Source organism: Semicossyphus pulcher, unplaced genomic scaffold, assembly GCF_022749685.1.
Source record: "Semicossyphus pulcher isolate SPU_LCO1_2020_fin unplaced genomic scaffold, fSemPul1.0.p SCAF_4, whole genome shotgun sequence".
NCBI lineage: Eukaryota > Metazoa > Chordata > Actinopteri > Labriformes > Labridae > Semicossyphus > Semicossyphus pulcher.
This window is the reverse complement of record NW_027211715.1, coordinates 25,433,166-25,459,291: the sequence shown is the minus strand read 5'-3', so window position 1 is coordinate 25,459,291 and position 26,126 is coordinate 25,433,166. Positions and strand designations below refer to the sequence as shown.

At 43.9% G+C, this 26,126-nt stretch overlaps 1 protein-coding gene across 1 annotated transcript in view; it reads left to right on the top strand.

The window, feature by feature from the left end:
* Positions 1-1,797: 1,797 nt before the first annotated feature.
* ano8b (anoctamin 8b) overlaps positions 1,798-26,126 on the top strand; it is a 50,286-nt gene continuing 25,957 nt past the window's right edge. The window contains exon 1 of the mRNA XM_069680355.1: positions 1,798-2,113. Coding sequence (XP_069536456.1) covers positions 1,948-2,113 — 166 coding nt within the window. The 5' untranslated portion in view covers positions 1,798-1,947. The remainder of the gene's footprint in view (positions 2,114-26,126) is intronic.

Genomic DNA, 26,126 nt, shown 5'->3' with positions numbered 1-26,126 from the left:
AATTGATTTAAGTGTAGGCCTACATGCATCACGAATTTCAGAGAATATAAACACAGAGTAAAGGCCTCATGGTGCTTGTGTGTGTGTGTGTGTGTGTGTGTGTGCCCCACTGCAGCTCCTTGCAGCTGTCAGCCCAGAGGGTGGTGAGTAAGCAGAAATTCTGTTCGAAGACGAGATACTTCTGAGCTGTGAGCCATGTGAGGGGGAGGGCTGCCTGCCCGCCTGCCTGCTCGATGGTTGTACAGCAAGATACAACGTCCAGGAGGGCCGAGGAGATGGATTGTGTACATGCAGAGGAGACGTGGCCTGAGGCCCGGGTAGCAATCTTTAACCTGGGATCTCAATTATTTATTGGATACTCATTGTGTGCGCAAAGCATGACAGCTGCCACCTCACAGCTGTTGAGCAGCATCAATACACAATAATCTTTATCTCTCCTGACCAAAAGACTGGATTAAAGATGATCAAATGTTCTCTCTCTCTCTCTCTCTCTCTCTCTCACACACACACACACACACACACACACACACACACAGAGCACGTACCATTATGTACATTTATGACAGAAACACATGCTTCACCTGCAGGATCAACTGACAGAGTGTGTCACTATTTGTTTTGGAGGATGTGTTTTGGGCGTGAGCTCACTTTGGTTTGCTCACAAAGGTCAACAATAGTTTTCCATGTTAAAAGACAAAAGACAACAGTTAGCAGACTAATGAAAGCCTAATTGTAAAGTCAGCCTTCATTCTTGTGTTATATACAATTACAACAGATATCATACAGCTGCTGCGTACACAGTGTGTATTGTAGAGTGTCGGGTGGACTGAAGTGAAGATTCTTGTCCCTAAACCCGTGTGTCTTTAAAAATTTAATCTATGAGGATATTTTTTGCGTTAATAAATAAGTCATGGCCTATTTAATCTTCCAGGACAGGATAGTGCCGTCACACTCACACAGGAGTCTACCTGCAGAAAGCACCTGCCTCAGAGACCTGCTGCTGAGACGAGTATTGTGTTCTAATTAGAGGTGGGTGCATAAATCTCCAAGACAGTTATCAGGAGTTTGGTGATCACATAAGTAATGCTTTAAGTTTACGTGTGTTTTGTCTGTCTGTTCTGTGTTAATGTAGTCAAGCTGGTCAAGCCTGTGAGCTGGTAGAGGTCACTGTAACTTCTCCTGGCATGTTTAGATAATAAGACACTATAATGTTCTTTAAATAATCTTATTCATGTATGTATTTGTTTGTTTATGTAATAGAGACAGAGCAAGTTAAAGAACATCAGTATGTAAATAGAAAATGTAAACAGGCCAGAGTTAGCGAGAATGCTAATTTACATCTGTAGTCCCTGTGTAGCTTAGACAGAAAAATCAAAATCACACTAAAAATATACAAAAACAAAATTCATGTGCAACATTTCAAGTTAAAAATGATCACATGGGTTAAGACGTCTTGAAGTGGGCTGTAAATTAAGTGTGTTTGTAATAATAGCTAAGTAAATTGACTTAAAAGCTTATATTTTCATATTTCTTATGAGGAAATTCTTAAATCAGCCTCACAATTTTACTGAGACAACTGATTAAACAACTCATTAAATCATTAGACTACAGTAGTGAATTGTTGTAAGGTGTGTGTGTGTGTGTGTGTGTCATCCAGCCCCCTCCCCCCGCCCTCCCTCTCTTTGTCCCTCCTCTGTAGTCGTTGGAGGAGCGCTCTCCATCTAGCCGCGCATCCTGCTCCTCCACAGCAGCACCACCAGGATGATCCTCCGCCGCACCGACACCGACAACCTTCACTTCACTTTCACACTCATTTAACCCTTCACTCGGACCTCCGCCGGCCGCCGCTCTACCTACACCCATGCTTTGCCCTCTTGAGATGCGATACCACTGCACTATTTCCCGGAGAATATCTTCACCTTCCGTCGCTCCTCGCTGATAGAGAGCATGCCCGACACGGGGGCCGGCGCTGCGGTCGCGGCGGCCGCCAGTGGTGCGACCACCGCCGGCGACGGCAGCGAGAGCTCCCGGCACCGACACCGCTCGCAGCAAGGGGACGCAGAGAGGCCGGAGCCTGGCGCTGCCCCGCAGCAAGCCTCCTCCGGTGTACTGGGTAAGTCCGGGATGCCTGTTTCGCTTTGGACGATGCGGTTTTAAGAAAGGAGGAGGGAAGGAAGTAGGGACAGGTGATGTTGGGTAGACGAGCACCGCACCATCATACACCTCGCGGCACCGTTCTTTTGTCTGCACGAGGGCGTCCCAAATTTACCAATTGATTAGCCCACAGGCCTGTACAATAATGGTTTTGACTTGCTTGTTGTTATAGTAGCAGCTGTTTAAAATAAGCCTATTAATATTATATATCCTCTTAAGGAAAATGGCTACTTTCTGGCACATGCTAGTGTCTGGTTTTGACCTTATTGTCGGTTACTATATATTAGCCTATTTACACGGTATTCCTGTGAGTACTAGTAGTAATTGCTGCTTTAGTTGTTTTCCACAGCATCCTTAGAGGCTGATAGTAGGCTATGATTGGCTGTTAGTTGTTGTATTTGGTATGAGATCTGCCTATCTTTCCTCCAGGTAACCAAATGTTTATTAACTTTATGATGTCATTCAGGGATTTCTACACTAGCCTGACTACTACAGACTGTCTGATGCCTCAGCTCTCCTGCTATTGGATAGGGCTGGTTTATGTTTTGTGATTTTAATGAGGAGTTAAGCCATGAAGGCAGCTCCCCTTACAATAACATATCCATAATTCCATCCCCTGGTATGTTTGGTGTGTTTCATATCATATAAAGGCTACCATTTTAGACAGGGTAAGCAGACTAAACAGGCTTTCTGTTTACACTCCATGTCAGTCAAAGTGGATTTGAATAAGACATATTATAGTTGTCTCATTGCGAGAATAGCATGTGATTCTATTTTTGGAACAGACCACAATATTAGCTCGGGAAGAGAGCCTCAGCTGCCGAGCCGGGCTTGTTTTCCTGCGTGCAGGCTGCAGGGACGAGTGTACTGCTGCAGAGTGATGCAGTGGAGCAGTTTGCTGTCAGCGGATGAGCGCTGCTTTCCACACTTGGTTTGAGGTAACCTGAGCAGGTTGCTGCTGGCTGAGAGAGAAGCCTGATGTCATCCTGTTGAGAGCGTGGCACTGCTGGGGTCATTAAATGGACTGCAGGAGGGCTGGAGGGTCAGAAAAGTAAAGATTAGTCCACTTTTAGGGAGTCTTAACCTGTGAGAGGTGAGACAGAAAACAAACAGCTACCCTCACTGTTACACGAAAGGCTTCTTCTGTTCTGAAGAACTCCTCCAGAGGTGAAACGACTTCAAGAACTTCAACCAAGTCCAGTTGCCTTCTGGAATAAGCTTCGAATTACCATGACCTAGATGACTGAGAACCTTCACAGACATCTACTCATTTAAGAGTCTACTCTTACTGTAAACACCCCTAAATATCAGGGCTGAGTGGTCTAAAATATAAATGGCTTTGTATCAAATCTCAGTAGTTTTTTTTCACTGGTGTCAAATGCTTTGTCGGACTTACAATCTTGTGTCCTTACTCTTTGAGTCTGAGCAGATTTAACCCTGGAAAACATGTGGTGTCCATAAGTTATGGATCGGGTACCAGCATTTAACACTCAGGCATTGCATCAACTATCGTCCTGTAGAATTCCAACTGACACCCAGCTGTAAATCAATGTTTCTTCTTGGGTTTCTTTGACACGCTTCAGAGACTGTGTTCGAGTTGGGGATTATTATGTCCACAAGAGAGGGTATGGAGTCCCCCTCGAGTAATCACACACACAGACAAGTGAATAGTGTAAGATCAATAAATGCACAACACTACAGTTTTTCAAAGATCACCGATAATAGACATAAGATAAGATAGTACTTTATTGATCCGCAGTGGGGAATTCGGTAGGAATAAAAAAGGATAAATAAGAAAGTCCACCATGTTTTTGGGAGGTAATTTATTCCCTTTTTTGCCGAGCCATTCACCAGGACCTCCTGCTTTGTGTTAAATTGCTGTCAGATCCCAGCAGCGCCTCCTCTCTGTGTTTTAATGGAGAATATTCTGTCTTATAGCGACTCTATAAACTACAACCAAGAGATGGCAAAATGTCCGAATAAGGGAACATGCAGCCCAGACGATGAACATTCAGTATAAGTTTGCTGTTTAAAAGTATCAAAGCTTCATGTGGGCTGTGGACCAGAAGAGGAGAGCCGTGACTCTTTGCCCCCTGGAATCCTCCTGCTCCGACTTGCCGGCACATTTCCCTGAATGCTTCATGGAGTGAAGGATTGGGTTTGGTGACTTCAGTGGGATTAGCATGATATCACCTAACAGCCCTCACACGCGTCAGTGTCAGTCAGCCAGCCCAGCAGAAAGGCAGGGTGATTTCTCCAGTTGAGATTTTCCTCACCGGAGGCTCGGATCGCCTCATTGTCTCCATCCCTCCACCACATCTTCCTAATCCCTTCCAGAGCAGACCGGGATGACTTTCATCCTCTCAGCCATCTTCCTTTGTAGCTTCAATACTCACAAGCTGCCGCTTCAAAGATTAATTAAGCGGCCATCATTACAAAAAACTCTCACCAATTAGTTTGTGTTCCCTCGGAGGCCAGTGTTGATAAGATTCTGTGTTATGGAAATCAGGTCATGTAATTTGTATTTGCCCAATCAGCCAGCACTCTGGTTAAAGATGTAGGACATTTGTTCGGATACACAGAGGATCTCACTTCGGAAACAGACCGTATGAATTATTGTTTCTGCATACACGCCTAAAAATGTGTTTGAATTTGAACTCAATCTGTTGTACAATAAATGACCTTTTTCTCATTGATTCTGTTAATTAGAGTTGTTCCAGAATTGATTCCTGTATCTGTAACAAGCTCCAATACGGCCTAAAATGGAGTGTTGGCAAGTATCCGGTGAAGGTTTTCAGGCAAATTCTAATGTAACAAACAATCAGTGTAGTATTGAGAATGGAAGCATGATATTGAAAGCTCTCTATAAACTGTGTTTCTCTGTGTAAAATGTATGAAAGTGTGCCGGTTCAGCAAGTGAAGCTGATCTTAAACGATGGGTTGAAACGCTTTTTTCACCCGTGTTAGGATCTGATAGCAAAGGTCTTCTCTGAGGCCGTGCTGAGATCTGAAGGGTCCATTTTCGGCCATGTAAACTTATTTAACTCCATCCTTGATGCTTGGTATTAATGCCTGCACTTTACAGTCTGCAAAATGCATGAGAAAACTGTATTAAGCAGGGATCTGCACTCGTCTTATGGACTCTTGTCCGGGGCTCTCGCTGCCTCTTAAGCAAGCCGAATACCTCAGCTTTGCTTCAGACAGATTTAGACAGGTTCAGTGTCACACAGGTTGCTTTAAATACAGCAGAGTAAGGCAGGGCAGGAGAAAGCATCACACTGAAGTTCCCTGAAGAAGAGCTGTTTTTCACAGCAGCAGACAGACGGAGCCACTGGTTTTGTGCCCTCCTACAGCTCCATAAATGAATGTAATGCAGTCTGATATAATGACAGCAGTGTGTTGAGCCTAATGACTCCGAACTTAATGCCTCCCTCTCTCTCTCTCGGCATCATTTCTGTGCTCCACAGAGATATATTTCCTGTTCTCCTTCTCCTCTCCAGTAAGTGCTGAGCTGCACATTAGCTGCATTAGCGATCGAGGAAAACCGCCTCCATGTGGGGTGACCTTGCTGCTGGTTACGTTGGAGCTTGATTAACCTCACCTGATCGGTCAAACACACGAGTGACAGATTGCTTTAGTGAACCAGCTCTTGATGCGGGGCGACATTTCAAGGAAGACTTCAGATAAGCATCAGGCGAACTATAAATATTAAGTGGCCAGCTCCGGACTGGGATAACACAGATTTATTATGAGCAATTTAGCTTAAAGTTAAAGTCATTACAGTGAAGTGGGTTCGAGTTAGATAAAGGTCAACACTGCATTTATATTTTAATAGATATTTTTGTTGATGTAAATTTGTTTGGCTGGTGCTTTCATGTTCTGTTTCTCTATCTTTTCATCTTTTCTACCCAAACTAATCTTTCTACAACTTCATCTCTTAACCTTTATGTGAGGATTAGAATGAGCATCATGATAATGTGACTGATCCACATTCAGTTGGTCATTCGGTCATGGTGGGGTTTTGACTTCGTTTTTAGTGTCATCAATCCTTAGCCTCATTTAACCTTAAGTAAATGTTCACCAACAAGACCACGCCATTTTATGGTATAAAAGTAGTTTATTTGGAATATACTAAAGGGTCGAGGTAAGGTGGGATGAGAGGGGGTCGAGGTAAGGTGGGATGAGAAGGGGTCGAGGTAAGGTGGGATGAGAAGGGGTTGAGGTAAGGTGGGATGAAAAGGGGTCGAGGTAAGGTGGGATGAAAAGGGGTCGGGGTAAGGTGGGATGAGAGGGAGTTGAGGTAAGGTGGGATGAGAAGGGGTCAAGGTAAAGTGGGATGAGAAGGGGTCGAGGGGTCGAGTAAGGTGGGATAAGAGGGGTCGAGGTAAGGTGGGATGAGAAGGGGTCGAGGTAAAGTGGGATGAGAGGGGGTCAAGGGGTCGTGTAAGGTGGGATGAGAGGGGGTCGAGGGGTCGAGGTAAGGTGTGATGAGAAGGGGTCGAAGTAGGATGGAATGAGAAGGTGTTGAGGTAAGGTGGGATTAGAGGGGGTCTAAGTAGAATGAGATGAGAGGGGATGGAGTTAAAGTGGGATGAGAAGGGGATGGAGGTAAGGTGGGATGAGAAGGGGGCAAAGTAGGATGGAATGAGAAGGTGTCGAGGTAAGGTGGGATGAGAGGGGGTCTAAGTAGGGTGGGATGAGAAGGGGTCGAATGGGGACGAGTTAGCAGGAGCTGTCAGGACCCCGGGAGTTGAGACTAAGAATGAAGGGGGTGCTTTTGAGAACTTAGTCAACAGGATGTGTAAGCACGGGCAATTGCATTAGTGAGGCACAGGTGTGAGAGCTAGTGAGGCACAGGTGATGGAGTTGGTGAGGGAGACGTCCTGAACTATGTTATAATAACTTCATGAAAGCCAATGCTTTCCACACTATGAGGTATTGTGATTTTAAACTTTGGAAAAAACACAGCCTGGTATCTCTGCAGGTACACTGAGCCGAGGGAATGAAACCCATACCAGATGAAAACTGATAAACTAATTCACCTTGGTTGACACTGAACAGGTGTAGCCACACTGGTCTGTTTAGTCAGTCTGTATGTTTAATCGTGTTTGTGTATACGCTGATGATGTTACCCTTTTTGTGCCTACTTTGAGGGAAGGAAAATCTTTGGTGCAGAACATTTTTGTCGACGACTGACATGCTTGAGAGCTTTCATCGTGTGGTTAAACAGACAGTATATTCATGGAAGTGTTTCTTGTATTAAATAAACCTTAAACAAACCAAGGGCAACACACTCTGTTTAAGTTACATCCTTTTAGTGCCGGATCAGCCGGACCGCACCCTCAGGTCAACAGCTCAGTTTGCCTTTTTCACCTGGGGCTTGTTGGGTTTGTAGTGAGATGATCCCATACATGTTGTGCTATCAGGGACCCTGTAGGGGACACAACCTAGCTGCTGTGTTGATACCTTTTATCCAGAGCCAATAGATTGGGGTGTATTAAAGGGAGATACAAACACATCGCCTGAGTTGTGATAAACCATCTGTCTTGCCAGTGGTGATTCTCTCGCCCTAGATTCTCCGGTTTTTAATGGCTTAATCATATCACCCATAATGCCTCTTTGCTTCCAGCCAACCAACTACTAAATCCCCATTCATGCTCTCAGGAAATTCACACTTTTCCCATTTATAGAGCCATGAAGATTATCAAACAGTAAGCAGAAAATGATAATGCACACTCGAGAGCTTAATGCATTCCAAGCACACGCGGAGAGGAAGTGCTGCTGGTGTTTTCTGTCTCCTGCTCCGTGAGGAAGCAGTGACCTTATCGGGGAGTTTAGGCTCCATTCTCTGCGATCAGAGCAGAGTCGATAAAGCGGCTTCCTCCCGTGTGTAACCGATATTACCTTCCTGATGAAAATGTAGGACAGAAATGCATTCGGTCACCTTGTCCTTTATCCTCTGTGACTGTACTGACCAAACCTGGATTATTTTTTCCCTCTTGTAGTTCCTAAGCAAAACCAGGTGAGCTTCAACGACCACGGCGAAGAACTCTGTTTTTAGCCTCAGTCTTGGGGAATTGTTCCACATTAGCCACTCTGCGGCCTCCAGAGAGGGCTAAAGGTCTATAAAAGTGTAACGTACAACACATGGGGGAGAAAACCTAATAACTAGACGTATTATCCATGTCAGTGGCGGCACAGAGCTGTTCTATGAGAGGCAAGGGATTTTAAAGCACCAGTCTGTAATGCTCTTTGTCCTCTCTATCATCCTTGTTTCCTCTGAAAACTCTCCTGTGACTTCTTTTTTGTAGCTGCTATAATTTAACATTTGTTTGGTAGGTAGAGAGGTACAATCAATCCTCATCATCCTGTCCTCATTATCCTCTGTAGCAGGCAGAAGTTAAACCCTGGTAGAAAGCAGCGTAATCTGCTTGTTCGAGTCACAAACATTCCAACATGCTGCAGCGCGCTCAGGCTTCTTCTGATGACGACTTCAGAGCTCCAACTTCTGTCGCTTTTCTCTTTTAGCTAATGTTCACACTTTGTCCTGCATGGCTCCGTGTGTTTATCTTGTTTGGTAGGACATAAAAGGAGCTTGTTGAGTGCATACCAGGAACAGAAATAGTGCTCATCGGTCTCTACCTTTTATCTGCGACTGAAGTGTTGCCATAGAGTAACTTCTGTACAGCTCAGTAATGGAAAAAGACAACATTTTCTGCTCTACATTAGCATAGAGCTCACAGCTGTAGATGACAGATAAGAGCGTGCCTGATGGCTCTCCCCCCTAAGATTTCACCTCAGTGAATGTCCTCTAAAAATTAAGTATTTTGCCTTTTCTGGCCTCCTTTTTTAATCTGCTTTCCTTGTTGTTGTAGATGATTCAGGAGAATCACTTCTCATACAATGGTCCTTTATATGAGTGCCAGAAGCCACATTTGTCACCAAGGCACTGCATTGTTTGTATGAGTCCTTGTTGGATGTTGTGCAATGTCAGTGCCATTAACCTTCAAGAAACAGCTGTGCAGCCAAGGGCTGAGTATCCTATAGTTTGAGCTATTTCATGAGGCCTCAATGACACTTGAAACCTATACTACGAATGGAAAATGTATAAAAAGGCATAACTGAATAAAATGTGAAAATATTAAACATATACATTATAGTGCAATGGAATGGAAAGCTGTTTTACCTCCACTATAACTATGATATTCTACAAATATATTTAAAATTAAGGAAATACCATAGCAACAATATTTATGAAATACAAAGATCCTCAAAAAAACATTTAATATCTTTTGTAAAAATGTTAAACCTTTTTCTCAAACCAGCAATACCTGATTTTTAAGTTTAAAACACATTGTCACCTTTAAAGTTGATATATCAACTTCTAAGTAAACAGTTGCACATTAACCAGACCACATGAGCCTCTTTTACACCGCCAGTTCAAGGCAGGATTATCACGCCTCTGTTACGCCTCGTCTAATATGTCAAATGAATGGAGGCGAAATGGTGGGGCGAATTTGTTCGGAGTTAGTAACAGAGGCGGAAAGGCGTCAGTGTAAACGGAGGAGCCAGAAGGGCAGAACAGCGTTGTATGTGTGTGTGTGAGTGTGTGTGTGTGTGTGAAGCATGCTGTTTGTACACCTTGCGGCAGTTTTGCTTGCGCAACGCCGGAAAGCACTGTAAAAACACACGCTGGTGTTGCTCGGTCCAATGTAAAATAGTAAAGGCGGCCTCACGGCGGAGTTTTGTTAGGGTGCTATGGTGGAATTGCACTGTAAAAAAGCCTATTAAATATGAGTCAAGTTTCTGGTCACCATGCAGATATTAGTTTCATAATTACTCTACTTGCGCTCTGTTTTTGGTCTCCACCGCCACGAGGGAAATGCCCAGCTTAGTATAATGGCAGTTCATGATATAGTCACAAAGTGTTTATCTATAGGATAGGATGTATAGAAATGGAAAGGCCTACTATTTTTCCATTTTGGTTTGTGAAATGACCAAAACCTCTTAACACTGATTACATGGTTGTGACACATAATCCTTTAGAGCTCTCTTTCAGACCTTTTTTCACAGAGACCTCTGTTTCGTGTCCCTTGTGAAATCAAAAGTCATTATTGACCTATTATTTAACCCAAAATAATATTTTTTTTCTAAACATTATTTAGTAATTTTGGTTGTTATGATAAGTCAATACTAACTTTTAGTTTCACATGGGACATGAACCTGGTCTCCTGGGTGAAAGTCCCCAACCTCCTCCCTGTATGCAGACGATGTTACTCTTTTTACTCTGTTACTCCTTCATTAACTACGTACACTCCTGACTTCCTAAAGGCGTTTGTATTGCAGGCTCTGAAAATACTTCAAATTAAAATGCATTTGTTTGAAGGTTGTTCTTACAGTCACGAAAAAGTGTCAACGTACACAAATCTATGGGTTACTTTTCGTGACCTTTATTACTGCTGTGAGAGGATATGGACCTATGACAGATATTGTGTCATCAGAACATTTAATACAGAAAACAATGCTTTGGGTGATTGAGAAATTGTTTCAACACGTAGATTGTCCAGATAAGTGTTGACTGACTCCATAGTTTACCATACACTCAGCACTGTTGGCACGGCTAAGCAGCCTGCTGAGGAGCCTTTGCGTAGTTATATCTGTGCAAATTTGGTGCTTTAATCAAGTACAAATATCTATTTTCACTCCCCCTTAAAATCCCATAAACATTCACTGTATCAGACACCATGATGGTAATCTGTTTTTTTCCCACATCTAAAAAAGATTTTGTATCCGTTCCAAAAACCCTGAATTGGTCTGGCTTAATGCTCCACTGTGTTAACCAGCTAGTTGCTAACTCTCTCTGCCTGCCGTTTGATGCTAAGCAGGTACTGTTAAGTAGGTTCTTAGAAATTTCATGGTATAAAAATAGCTATATATTCTGTATCAGCTTGTTACAGCTCTCGGTCTAGGGTTTTATAAAAATAAATTAAACCCAAGGCTCCATTGGAAATAGAAATATTCTTGATTTCTTCTGCCTTCATGCACAGTTGGTTTCCTAAGTTCAGCCTGACATCTGCATCTGTGGGAGCTTTGGGGTCTGCAATGGAATTGGAAATAATGCTTTGCTGCACTGCCTTGTCCACTGAAGGGTCAGTGGGTTTGAGGAGGTTGAACTGTTTGTTCCTTGTTTGAGGAGTCCTGTCAGATTATGGCCCCTGTCTTTAATACGAGTTTGAATGTGGGGAAAGTCTTTGTAGCTCAGGGGGACGTTCTGTTCCAGCTCATATATTTGCACATCGTCAATGTTGACTGATGAAAGCCTACAGCAGTAGAGTGCAGGCTTTTATTGAGCTTCCCTCTCATACATTTCCTCAGCCTCTCTCTCTTCTCTCCTCCATTCTGTTTATTGTTCCATCCACACCATCACATATTAAAGAACATAATATACTCCATGTGTCATCTGCAGCAACATGCAAATCGTTTTGTCATATTGTCAGAGAGTCGTGATTCTGGTCTTGTGCTTGCTGTAGCATGTACTCCTGCCCGTTTCCCTCAGCAAAGTGCTGTGAGAAGGATGCAACTGTGCGGTGTTTCTGCCCGGAGAAGTTGCCTGCCAATGGATAAAAAGGCATTACCACTGTTGTTACACCCAAATTTACATTTTAGGGTAAAACATCATTAGTTTGTCACTTTGCTCCTGAACTGTGTTTAATCAAGCATTAGAGTCAACAGCCTATTGTTTGCATGAAGCTCTTTGAGTTTTCCTGTTTCTATTTGCAAAGAGAAGAGTCATTATTCAGCCTCTTTTAGCAGCTGAAGCAGCTTCACCAAAGACTAAAGATGTAGCCACTGTAAATTCTGTTGCTTTATTATAACTAGGGATGCACGATATTATCGGCACGTTATCGGTATCGGCCGATATTGGCTTAAAAATGAACTATCGGACATCGGCCAACACGCTAACCGCCGATATAATTAACCGATAAAATAATGGGCTGCTGCATACTTTATTAAATGCCCGATCTCAGCGCAATGTCCCCGGCGCGAAGAAGACCTGCGCGGCGCAGCGTGATGACGTCACATGTGTCTACCTGCAGCATGAGAGAGTTAGAAGCCAAAATGTCCGTGGTGTGGAAGTTTTTCAAAGTGTCCGAAATAGAAAGCAAAACTGCTATTTGCAATGACTGCTCAGCTTCGGTGATGCGAGGAGGAGCCAAGGCAAAGTCTTTCAACACTACAAACTTGATTAACCATCTCAAGACCCGTCACCCCGACCGTTGTAACAAATGTGATAAGAGCATCACCATTATACTGTACGCTAATTCCAATACAGAAGAGAGTTGATGATCTCTGCAATTAGGTGTGCGGGAAAAAAATATCGGTATCGGTAATCGGCTAAATGAGTTGTAAAATATCGGCATATCGGATATCGGCAAAAAATCCAATATCGTGCATCACTAATTATAACCACATTTTAAATAAACAACCATATTACACTTTATATGCTGCTTTTACAGTACTATTTGCGCTTATAAATGTACTCGATTTTTACCTTTCATTTTATTACTGGGATATCTTTCTTACATTCCTATGTAGAAACTCCGGAGCTGAATAAATGGGGATAAACTGATGAATAGATCTTTCCTCAGGCTCTCTTTCAAACTGCACGAGAAATCAAAGCCGATCAAGTCATTAAAGATCTTCCTCTGCCTGTCATTGAGCTGGAAAGGAAATGGGAGGAACGGTGTGGACATGTACAATAATCGCTGGTTCCTCTGGGTATTGATCTGACTCGGAGCCTCCCTCCCATCTTTCCTGTCCAGGAATAGAATATCGTACCATCATACAGACCTCAGACTTACCGACCCTCTGCTACAGCATCTTTTCTCTGGATTCACTCTCTTATAAGGCTTTCTTCTTCTATTGCTGAAGTACCCAGCAGATTGTCTGATGTGAAAAGAAAAGCCAGTTTGCCGGATTGTTGGTTGAATATGTCACTACACTAGAGTGCCTGATTATCGTATGATAATAATAATGATTATCATTATGAGTAACAGCCTGAAACACTGCCACAAACTGAATCCCCTCCATTTTAATGAAAGCAGTCTCATTTCTGTATTTCTTCCACACATCAGTTTACCTCCACTACATCGAGACTGAAGGTTTCCCATTTCAATGTTAGTCAGGGTTGAGTCTGGTACAGTCTGTCATATGTACAGTAACAAGCCTGCATTAGACACTAACGCCCTCTTTTAATGCTCCTTAAAAATGTATGAGTCTGTTTTCTCTGAACGCCTCAGTTGTTCAGCCCTCATTATGACCTTCTCTCTCAATAGGAAGAATGTTTGTGTCATAGCGATTACATTTGCATTGTAGTGTAGCTCCCCTTTCTTACACTTTTAAGTTAAAAACACACTGAAATATGTTGCGTATTTTGTACCTTGCAGACAGTTAAACGACAAGAATGATACCACTCTCATGCGTTAGCAGTGAGGCTACAACCAGCAGCAGGCTAGTTTAGCTTAGTGTCAAGACTGGAAACAAAGCTAACAGTTAGCATAACGCTTTCTAAAGGTAACAAAAAAAACCTCTACAGCCAACTTATTAAAGAGGGGGTATTATGCTGTTTCACATATTAAGACATATATATAATGTTATAATGTTGGATGTCCAGACTAAACGTGGGTGAAGTTTCAAATCTGTAGGTAAAAGTATGTTGGAGTAATCCCCAGGCTTCTCAGCTCAGTCTGCAGGCTGCTGTGAACGCCAGGTTTCACACTGTTTTTTCTACACGCTCCACTTTGTGACCTCAGTAGGCTTCTTAGAGCTGGCCAATCAGAAGAAAGTGGGCTTGTAGGGGCGGGGTTTCTTGAAGGGACAGAGCTGACTGAGTCGTTTCAGGCAGAGGCTGTATGAGGGCCTGCACAGAGCACCAGTGTGAGTCTTTTTAACTGTAAATTATGCTAAGCTCCTCCACAGGTATCAGAGTGAAATATGAAGCTTGAAATTAGCATAATAACCCCCCCTTTAATCTTGTGTGTTTAATGTGTAAGGCTGTTGCCTGTTTCCTGTCTAAGCTAGGCTAACCGCCTAGTGGCCTCTAGCTTCATAGAGAGACGACAGCCATGGGAGTGGTATCAATTTCAACTCAAGTCAAGAAAGTGAATAAGCCTTCATCTTAAAATAGATTTTTCTCAAGCTATTTGGAAATGCTGTATCCAAAAAATGCCATTGTGCCGCAGTAACCCTTAAGCTGCTCCATACAACACAGTAATGACCGTTAGCGTGTGTTCACATTGTTACTGCGTGTAATCCGTGTCCCTTTGTTCTGTGTTCATCAGAAAAAAGTCCCTCAACTTTGGCAGTTGCCCACTCCTCAACATTGTGGTCTGTTTGCTACACAAAGGCGCCTATTCACTCCACTATATTCATCATCACCACTCGCTCATTCATAATTTGTAATCCACCCCTTGACAATGGTCAATTCAGCCTGTGAGATAACCAGTCTGTGGTTGTCTGAGGGAGTAGTCTGTGGCATGAAAAGGATTCATCACTGGCGTTAGTTCATGATTGTTACCTGACTGAATCGCACAATTCTCCTCATTTGACCCCGGCTTTATAACAAATATGACGGATCAATCCCTGTTTCTGTGATCCCAAATGATCTGCTGACCTAGAGCGAACCAAAGATTAGCCTACAGAAAATAAGAGTTGGAAATGAAGCAGGCAGATGTAGCGAGACCAAATGATGTGATGAGAGAGAAAGAAGACGTGACGGGGAAATGTGATACTTCAGATATTCTGCTGTGTGAGCACTGTGGCTCTTTTCCTCCTACATGGTCCTGCCTTGTCGGCCTCTTGGCCCGCAGCCACGCTCGGCTCCAGTGTCGCATGTGATTATGTTATTTTGAAGCCAAGGACGAGTCCCCATTATCCTACCTGCAACCTGTTAATGAGGAAACCACAGTTGTGACATCCACCGTTTGTCACAGAGGTGGAACAGACATCTCCGATCGCACCCCTGAAGAAAGACAGGCCTAATCTCTACTACATCGTACAGGTTATTTTATCTCAGAACAGGTCTCTCTCCTGTGATGCTCTTAGGCATTTTATCAGTGTGACTCCTGTAGGTCGCTTAATCGAACTCTGTGTCTCGAATAAAATGATCTCTACAAAAGAGACGCCTGACTTTAGTGATCCACTTCTTTATTATCTTTATGCCCTCATCAGATTGAATTTTAAATATCTCCACTACTTTAAATAATGACCGAATACTTGCTAAACTAATCACATTCCCATAAGCCTCTGCTGGTCTTTGTGTTTATGCTACATTCACTCCATATCAATCAAGCTGTAATTATGAAAAATGGGGAAAGAGTCGGGGAAAAAAACACAAGAGATTTAAGGCATTTCTAACGGCTACAAAAAAGTCTTCAACTTGCATTGAAGAGGTCACAGATGCTGTCATGTATGACTAGTGAATGTAGCATCACGGAGAACTGTATCGTCAACGTTACACTGTACAATAAAGTTACAGTTTGGAAATCTCTATTCCCCTTTCTGTCAACTCTGTCAGCTCACCTGGAGCTACTGCTAAGCTAATGTCTATTTACAGATATTACTACATAAAAAATTCCGTTTGTAGTCGGAGTAGTGTCGACCAATCACGTATCAGAAAGCTTCGGTGTATGCAGGAAAAAGAAGAAAAGTGGTGTTTTTTTCAGGTGCATACCGCTGACGTAAGCCAGAGTGCAGCCTCAGTTTAACTTACTATTTACAGTGAAACTGAGACTCACCAGAAACAGATGAACGGGCGCTCCTCTGGGGGATTTAATGAACCAAGAAATTATGCCATTTATCTCGCAGACATACAGTCTATAGACATGGTCGCTTCTCAAGTTGCTAACTGGACTGTAAACAATGCAGCGCATGGAAAGACTTGGCTGGAAGTCCTTATCGCTAAATGCTGGTTAAACCGGAATACCTGCGGTGTTCGCCGTTGCTCCCAGAGGCTATATCGTCGTCAAATGGTAGCCGATGGGTTCAGAGATTGCTGCTAAGCTAACTCCAGGCTGCTAGCTCTCTCTACCTACACCAGCCACCGTTACAAGTTATGTCGAATTAAATATGTTACATAGAGAACAGAATCATTTGGCTAATTTAAATAAAAAAAGGTAAAACTTTTTTATGTGTGGTACGACTACAAGACTAGCAGTGGAGGTGTAATAATGTGAAAGTGAAACGGCCGAAAGTTTGGCTACTTGAGGTTTTCCTGTTCTTCTAGTCTGGTTTTAGTCGACGACATCTCAAAACCTTTTAGTCCATTTTTAGTCAATAAAATGTATTTTCATTTTAGTCAAAATGTTGCTCACTTGAGAAAATGTGACCCCCTCAGCCAAAGCGTCCAATAACGCACTGATCACTCCTTTTTCTGTGAGCGTGCACAGAGCCGGAAGCAGAAAGAGTTGAAAGTTCATGACCACCTTTGTGATACCTGTTATCTCTAACTAGTGCTTGAGGCTTTGAAATATCATGGATTTTAAATGTCCGGCAGCACACCACATTTGAGTCCTGTCTCGTCTCATTAACGAAAAAACAACATACGTGTTGTCAGAGTTTTTATCATCTATTTTTAGCTCGTCAACATCTCCTCTTCGTCATCGTAAAAGGGTCATTGACGAACATTTATCGCAACAATTTTCGTAACACTCACAATGATGACAAACTTAAACATTATACCTTCTTAACATAAACATGTTAACATCGTTGTGAGCATGTTAGCATGCCAATATTAGCATTCAGCTAAGTACAACTATTTTCCTTTGAAATAAGACACTAACGCTGTCCAGTGTCGTTGATAATTGGGATAAATGTGATGCTAAGACTGTTTAAGCAGCAATTTTTAATGGCTGAAGAAAGAAGTGTGTAAATAAGCAGCAGGCCTAATCGCAGGCTGACATGCAGCTTAGAAAAAACCCAGCTGATGTGGGCTTAACGCCTGATGAGAGGGACATGACAGAACTATCCTAATATGTATGTTCAGTCCTGTCTGTGTCTTTCATTTTAAGGAGTGGTGAGAGATGTGTTGCTGCTCATGACGGTAATGTTGTATGAGTGCTTTGCCGTATCACCTGCACTTTGTTAACCCAGGTTTATTTGTATCACTATGAAGCACCCCCTCCTCTTTCCGTCTGCCTAGTTTGAAGTCATCATCCATAAGAGCTCCATATACAAACACCTCTTGAGACAGCCTGAGTGAGAGGGAGGGCAGGAGAGACAGAGTGATAAAAACAAGCATGAAGAGACGGAGGGACTGAGAGATTCTGCCCAGGGGGCTAAAGAAGAGGATTTGGATGAGAGAAAGAGGCAGAGATGGTAAGCAATAAAAACACAGAGAGAGGAGAGAGAGAGACTTATCGGTCCTCGGTTTGGAGGAGAGGAGCAGAGTGAGGTGAGAGAAAGTGAAAAGAGATGGGAGGAGAGCTGTGCTGCAAAGGGAAGATGGAGCTTTCATATCATCTTAAAACACATCTGTGTGTGCAGCTGCCAGAGGAGGAGAAAGATGCAGTGTGGAAGAGGGAGTGTTTGTCGACTCGCTGCCAGAATGTATGCACACTGTGTACCTTGCATTGGGAGGGTGCAGAGAGGTGGCCGTTGCGACAAACATTTCAGTGTTTAGAAGTTGGAGAAAGCAGGAGGGGGGAGGGAGAGAGGTGGGAGAGAGAGAGAGAGGAGGAGAGGAGGAGAGGTGGGTGAGAGAGAGAGGTGGGAGAGGAGGAGAGGTGGGTGAGAGACAGGGACAGACAGGAGGAGAGGAGGGAGAGAGAGAGAGAGAGAGGAGGAGAGGTGGGAGAGAGAGAGAGAGGGACAGATAGGAAAGGTGGGAGAAAGAGAGAGAGGGACAGATAGGAGGAGAGGTGGGAGAGAGAGAGAGGGACAGATGGGAAAGGTGGGAGAGAGAGAGAGAGACAGATAGGAAAGGTGGGAGAAAGAGAGAGAGGGACAGGTAGGAGGGGAGGTGGGAGAGAGAGAGAGACAGATAGGAGGAGAGGTGGGAGAGAAAGAGAGAGGGACAGATAGGAGGAGAGGTGGGAGAGAGAGAGAGGGACAGATAGGAGGAGAGGTGGGAGAAAGAGAGAGGGACAGATAGGAGGAGAGGTGGGAGAGAGAGAGAGAGAGACAGATAGGAGGAGAGGTGGGAGAGAGAGAGGGACAGATAGGAGGAGAGGTGGGAGAGAGAGAGAGAGGGACAGACAGGAGGAGAGGTGGGAGAGAGAGAGAGAGAGACAGATAGGAGGAGAGGTGGGAGAGAGAGAGGGACAGATAGGAGGAGAGGTGGGAGAGAGAGAGAGAGGGACAGACAGGAGGAGAGGTGGGAGAGAGAGAGAGGGACAGATAGGAGGAGAGGTGGGAGAGAGAGAGAGAGAGACAGATAGGAGGAGAGGTGGGAGAGAGAGAGGGACAGATAGGAGGAGAGGTGGGAGAGAGAGAGAGAGGGACAGACAGGAGGAGAGGTGGGAGAGAGAGAGAGAGGGACAGATAGGAGGAGAGTTGGGAGAGAGAGAGAGAGGGACAGATAGGAGGAGAGGTGGGAGAGAGAGAGGGACAGATAGGAGGAGAGGTGGGAGAAAGACAGAGAGAGTGGGACAGATAGGAGGAGAGGTGGGAGAAAGAGAGAGGGACAGATAGGAGGAGAGGTGGGAGAGAGAGTGGGACAGATAGGAGGAGAGGTGGGAGAGAGAGAGGGGCAGATAGGAGGAGAGGTGGGAGAGAGAGAGAGGGACAGATAGGAGGAGAGGTAGGAGAAAGAGAGAGAGAGTGGGACAGATAGGAGGAGAGGTGGGAGAAAGAGAGAGGGACAGATAGGAGGAGAGGTGGGAGAAAGAGAGAGACGGATAGGAGAGGTGGGAGAGAGAGAGAGGGACAGATAGGAGGAGAGGTGGGAGAGAGAGAGAGATGGATAGGAGGAGAGGTGGGAGAGAGAGAGAGATGGATAGGAGAGGTGGGAGAGAGAGAGAGGGACAGATAGGAGGAGAGGTGGGAGAGAGAGAGAGATGGATAGGAGGAGAGGTGGGAGAAAGAGAGAGATGGATAGGAGAGGTGGGAGAGAGAGAGAGGGACAGATAGGAGGAGAGGTGGGAGAGAGAGAGAGATGGATAGGAGGAGAGGTGGGAGAAAGAGAGAGACGGATAGGAGAGGTGGGAGAGAGAGAGAGGGACAGATAGGAGGAGAGGTGGGAGAGAGAGAGAGATGGATAGGAGGAGAGGTGGGAGAAAGAGAGAGATGGATAGGAGAGGTGGGAGAGAGAGAGAGGGACAGATAGGAGGAGAGGTGGGAGAGAGAGAGAGATGGATAGGAGGAGAGGTGGGAGAAAGAGAGAGACGGATAGGAGAGGTGGGAGAGAGAGAGAGGGACAGATAGGAGGAGAGGTGGGAGAGAGAGAGAGATGGATAGGAGGAGAGGTGGGAGAAAGAGAGAGACGGATAGGAGGAGAGGTGGGAGAGAGAGACAGATAGGAGGAGAGGTGGGAGAGAGAGAGAGATGGATAGGAGGAGAGGTGGGAGAAAGAGAGAGATGGATAGGAGAGGTGGGAGAGAGAGAGAGGGACAGATAGGAGGAGAGGTGGGAGAGAGAGAGAGATGGATAGGAGGAGAGGTGGGAGAAAGAGAGAGACGGATAGGAGAGGTGGGAGAGAGAGAGAGGGACAGATAGGAGGAGAGGTGGGAGAGAGAGAGAGATGGATAGGAGGAGAGGTGGGAGAAAGAGAGAGACGGATAGGAGGAGAGGTGGGAGAGAGACAGATAGGAGGAGAGGTGGGAGAGAGAGGGACAGATAGGAGGAGAGGTGGGAGAGAGAGAGAGGGACAGATAGGAGGAGAAGTGGGAGAGAGAGAGGGACAGATAGGAGGAGAGTTGGGAGAGAGAGAGAGGGACAGATAGGAGGAGAAGTGGGAGAGAGAGAGAGGGACAGATAGGAGGAGAAGTGGGAGAGAGAGAGGGACAGATAGGAGGAGAGTTGGGAGAGAGAGAGAGGGACAGATAGGAGGAGAGGTGGGAGAGAGAGAGAGGGACAGATAGGAGGAGAGGTGGGAGAGAGAGAGAGGGACAGATAGGAGGAGAGGTGGGAGAAAGAGAGAGGGACAGATAGGAGGAGAGGTGGGAGAGAGAGAGGGACAGATAGGAGGAGAGGTGGGAGAAAGAGAGAGAGAGTGGGACAGATAGGAGGAGAGGTGGGAGAAAGAGAGAGAGAGTGGGACAGATAGGAGGAGAGGTGGGAGAAAGAGGGACAGATAGGAGGAGAGGTGGGAGAGAGAGAGAGGGACAGATAGGAGGAGAGGTGGGAGAGAAAGAGAGGGACAGATAGGAGGAGAGGTGGGTTGTGGTTTGATGTCCTCCCTTCAGACATGTAGGCTGCAGTTGCAGAAGCCACAGCTTGATTTGCATCATCTTCACAGGTGGAACACTTTGATATGGGACTTAATCCAGACATTTCTGCTGCGTGATTTGATGACTCAGTTTGCTCCTCCTAGATTAGGACATGTGAAGTGACTTGATTCTCTCTCTGCATGTTTGTGTTTTGAGAGTTGGGAACGTGTTGGAAAGGGCAGCATCTTTACGCCCCACTGTTCCTGGGTGTGGACTTTTCTGTTCAGGATCGGGGATGAAGATGATTCTAATTAAGGACATAGTCGTGTGTTTGAACCTGATGAGGTTCTCTGTCCCACTTACTGATGTAATCGCTCTAATAGGGTCATTTGTTTCAGTCCCGCACTCATTAAATGCGACAATGACAGTGTTTCTGCATGTCCCTCTCCTCCCTCTGTGTACGTTGAGTTCTGTCAGTCCCTCCTGCCTTTATTACATTATGTCTGCGTGTTTCTGCCTCTCCATTAGAACGGTGCAACTTCAAAATGACTCGCTGCTGAGGAGATATAAATCCTGCTTTAGTCTCCAGCCTCAAAGGAAATACACAGCGTTGCCAGGCATATTAAGCGAAGGCATCTTTTTCTCGAGGTGCATTTGGAGAATGGACAAATCCTCAGCAACATATCAGAGCGGTGAATCTGCACTGCAGGCCTCGGGAAGACGGGAATCAGGAACATTTTGTCTCTTAAATGATGCCAGCTGTATTTAGGCTTCTAGGTAGCACTTTTAACAGCTGGTCATTGACATTAAGCAAAGGATGCTGAATTCTGTTTTCATTTACAAAATGAAAATCTATTCCTTCCTCACATTTATCGTTCTACACACAGGCTGCTTTGGCTCTAGTTTGAATCTTTCTTTTTTTACTTTCATGCTGTGTACAATGACTAAGACAGACTTTATATCAGGTAAAGTGACCTGGAATTAGAGACCAAAGGTAGGGACTTAGCATATATGTTGCTACAAATAAGGAGATGTATGCTTAGTCTAAACTCAGAGAGTAGCAGAGTTTCTTTGATGAATTAAAGACTAAATACATTTAACAAAATCTACAACCTTTTTTTCATTATGAAGCTAACAGCATTTGTAGTTCAAGGTTCAAATCTCCTATTGGATTGAAATAATATGAAGCAGCAATGCATATTAGTAAGCTAACCCTCATACAGTACACTAAAGAACTTACTACTGACTGCAAAATTGGTTGCCAGTAAACGAGATCCTGCAGGTTATCACTGTAATTGACACGCCTCCTTTTACACCTACTTTAATAAAGCACCGTACTTCTTAGGCACAACTGCTCCAAACATCTTCAGGAATGTGATGTGAACTTTTCAACTCGATATTTTTTCATTAAAGCTCCTGTGAGGAGTTTTTTTTCGGTGGTTATGAAACAGACTGAAATTAATACCGATGCATCCATATGACCTACAAAAGCAAGCAAGATCAACAGTGACAGGACTGATTATTTCTATGTAGATATTTTTAATGCCTGAAGCTACTGTTACAGGGGAGGTGTCAGACGAGGAGGTAAACAGCACGTGAGTGAAACAGCCTTTGTTTACATTTTCCACTGCAAAGATTCTCAATGGGTGACATGTTTAAATGTGAAAACAAAGCAGGAGGAAAAGCTTCTTCCACATGTACAGGACAAGTTCAGCAAATAGATCATAGGTGTGTCCAAACTGAAGGTTCCTCACAGGAGCTTTAACTTGCTAAGAATGCTCCTAGTGATCGAATATGTTCCTGCTGCCTGCTCCGAAACAATCCATCCATTATCCATCTATTATCTATATCGCCTATCCTGTTCAGGGTCGCGGGGGGACTGGAGCCTATCTGTCATAGGGCGAGAGGCGGGGTACACCCTGGAGAGATCGCCAGTCAATCACACGCTCACACACATGCCATGGAGAACATGCAAACTGTTTCTCCTGTTCCGGTTGGAAACACCTGCCGAGACACAAAGGTTCCTCGGCTATATAGGCTGACCCGCCAATCACAGTCAATCCATAACACAAACCAATTTACATCAAATCTGCTCTTACAAGGTCCTTTTCGTCCGAACCGGGATTCTAACTAGTAACCTTCTAGCTGTGAGGCGACAGCGCCAACCACTGCACCACACTGCCGGGAGGCCTGATCCCAAACCATCACTGCATTATCTGTATTAGTTTTTATACAATAAAGAAAAACAAGGTAAATGCAGCAGCTACTTTGCTCTGTTATGGAAGCACTAAATCCAAAGCTCAGACAACTGATGCTTCAAATTAAGATGCCCTCATTGTCCCATTTGAAAAACTACAAACATGACTGCTGAACTCGCTCACTGTAGGTGTCATTCATGAGTTCCCTCTTTGATTAGAGTTGTGGACAACATATATTTGTTTATTGTCAGTCGATAAGTCAGGAGCTGAACATCTAATCTCCACGTTTACTCAGCAACACAATTAACATTTCCACTTATAGCACGTAGCTGCTTTTTCCAGCTTATTGAAGATTGAGCCCAAAACCTTTAATAACCTTTAATTGACTAAAATTGAGTAAAATCCTCGAGCATGACTCAAAGCTGCTCCAGCTGAGTATTAAGGGCTCTTGAGCCAAGTCACACAGGCAGTGAAGACAGCGAACGCCTCGTCAAGTGTTTCCTTAAGTGTCTGTGACCTTTTTTTTGTGCTTTGCCTGAGTTTTATAACTGACTTACACCCCATTAATCTGGTACTTTATATCTCACACACGGGCACATAGACAAATACCTGAGCAGACACACTCTCTCTCTCTCTCACACACACACACACACACACAAACACCCCGAAGAAATGCTTCAGAAGGCGACTGCGATCACAGAGAGACACCCTGCTTGTTATGCCTGCCTGGCTGCTGTCTGATAAGCTTTAGCCCTGAAACAGTCGTCTCAGTGTGAAGGCCGTGAGTAATACAGGCTTTATCCGTATCGCTGTGAGTGAGGGGCGAACCCGCCGAACAGCGACCTGGTTTCTGTTCAAACTCAGGAAATCGCTTTTTTTGTCAACAAAAATGACATATGGGATCACTTTTTATGTAAATTCTTGCTTATTATATATAGAGGTTACACAGCTGTGTTGTTGGTGCAATTGTTACGCATTTTAAACTCTGTATTCACCTTAAACTTCAACCATTTCAATATATTTTTCAGGGTAAAATCCATCATAGACGGCATGTGCTAAATATCTGAGGCACTAACTCTCCTCGTGAAGAACACAGATGAGGTCAAACTGGGTAAAAGCCTTCATTGCATATTGATTACCTTGCTGAATCAATCACAGAGGAAGAGAGGCAGATAATGAGAAGCAAATAAAAAAAAAAGGATTGTAAATAATCAAAATCAAGAAGGTGAGGTCCTTTTATATTTTATATGTGAAATAAAAACGATCTTATCCAGTTTTTCACATCAACAATGTAGCTCACATTCAATCAAGACCTGTACAAAAAACCCAACCCACAGAGACCAATCACCTGCCTCCGTAGATCCATTCAGCTCTATGGAGCTTTATAGCTTCATGCAGCTCATTGCTTTTTTATTTTTAGGCCCGACAATTTAACTGTTTTGGTTCAATCATCAGCAACATCTGCAGCCGCATGCAGGCAGCTGTTTTGAGTTCAAAAATATCTGAGACTTCTTTTTTAAAACCAAACTGCAGACAGAAACAGCTCGCAACAAACCGATGATCCTAGTGCAACATTCAGCAGCTGGAGAGCCGGATATTTCCCTCAGAGATAAAAGGAGAGTTAATATTAAAATTAAACTCACCAGGTGGCCAGATACTGTATTCCAAATGAATGCCGAGGTCCTGTATCAGCTGGATAGACAAATAAGCAACGATTAAATTCTCATCAACTTGAAATATGAAAATATATAATAGGACATGTTTCAGCTTCCTCAAAAATAGCCAAAAATGTGTCATTATAAATTTGAATGGAGATATTTTGTCAACTGAAGATGTGTTGTACAGTAGGGGTGGGAATCGCAGAACGATACGAGATACGTGGCCCACGATAACGATAATATCACGATACAGTGATACAGCGACAATCATATAATGATACATCACCATATCTGATTAACTTCTTCTTTTGCCAATTAATATCTGTTCACGTTACCCTCATTCACATCATAAGCGAGGAGTCATGAAGCAGTGACGCAGTGAGTCAAAATCGCAGGGAATCAGTTCAGAACATTGTATATTTGTAAATTAAAGTATAGATATTTGGCACCAGTTTATTGATAATTGTATTGCACGAGTCAGGATGATGGTATTTTGTCCTTCCCCTATTGTACAGTAATATTGACATTAATTGTCCCTCTTTCCACTTGTGAAATCTGACCGTGTTGTCGATAGTTGGTGTTACAGTTTATGGTGACCCGCAGAAAATATCTGCTGCTTCTGCTGCTTAACGGGCTCAAGCTGTGGTCGGCTTGTCGTGGTTTCAGGGGGGCAGCTTTGAGGAAACTTCACTGAAATGACAACATTATTTACAGGTGTTTTGTTTATGTAGTAAAAATAGCATTATTGCACATTCACACGCAACCACAAACCTGTCAGACAGGCCCATGTCCATACAGTGAAGCCTTGCTGGGTCATGTGTCGCTACAAACAACGTAACAAACACACAAATGCCTGCAAACCACCTAAACACACTCTCATTTGCGGGGCTCACAGATTAAAGCATTGTAGTGATGTTGAAGCCAATCTGCTGGCTGTTCCAGGAGTGTGTGTGTGTGCGCGTGTGTGTGTTGCCCTCAGCGATGAATACAGGGCTCATTAGAATTGCTATCATGTCGCAGCGCTGCCTGCAGCATTTCATCTAAAGCACAGCGGAGCGTCCAGTCAGATTTCAGCGTTAGGAGTACCACTCAAGATTAAAAAGTCAAAAATACCTCGCTCTGCTTCCTGTCGGCCTGTTGCGATGTTTGAAAATGTTCTTCAGAAGGGGAGAGAAGTGTGGAACCAGATTAAGTTGTCACAGCCTCTTTGTAAGTACTGAAGAGGGATCCTTTAAATAGCAATGCTACCTCTGAGGCAAGATCTGTTCGCAGGTACAAGTTTGTAGTTTCTCTAACAGATTTGATATATCTTGACTGGAACGACAGGAAGTTCTGCAAAATATGTTTATAAATGTCAAGACAAATACTTAGTCCTGATGTTTATTGGGTAGAGCTTCTTAATTGGCTTGTTTGACCTCTTTTTTACTCAGAACCATGTTGCTTCTCAGAGGGCAGAGGGGACAAAAAGAGCGACAAAAAGAGACGATAAAAACTGAAAGATTTCAACACTAAATTTTGTTATAATATGATTTAAAAAAGAGAATATTAGAATGACAGATGAAAAGGAAAGAACACACCAGATATAACCAAGCATTTGTACAAGGTACAAATTAGCAGTAATTTGATGATTAATCTTTAAGTTGTTTAAAAAGAAAGCCACAGTGCTGGGGTGCAAGAATAGAGGGATACTGGGATGTTCTCTTCAGTGGGTTTATTAATAACAGGTTGGTGTATATCTGTGTGTGGGTAGT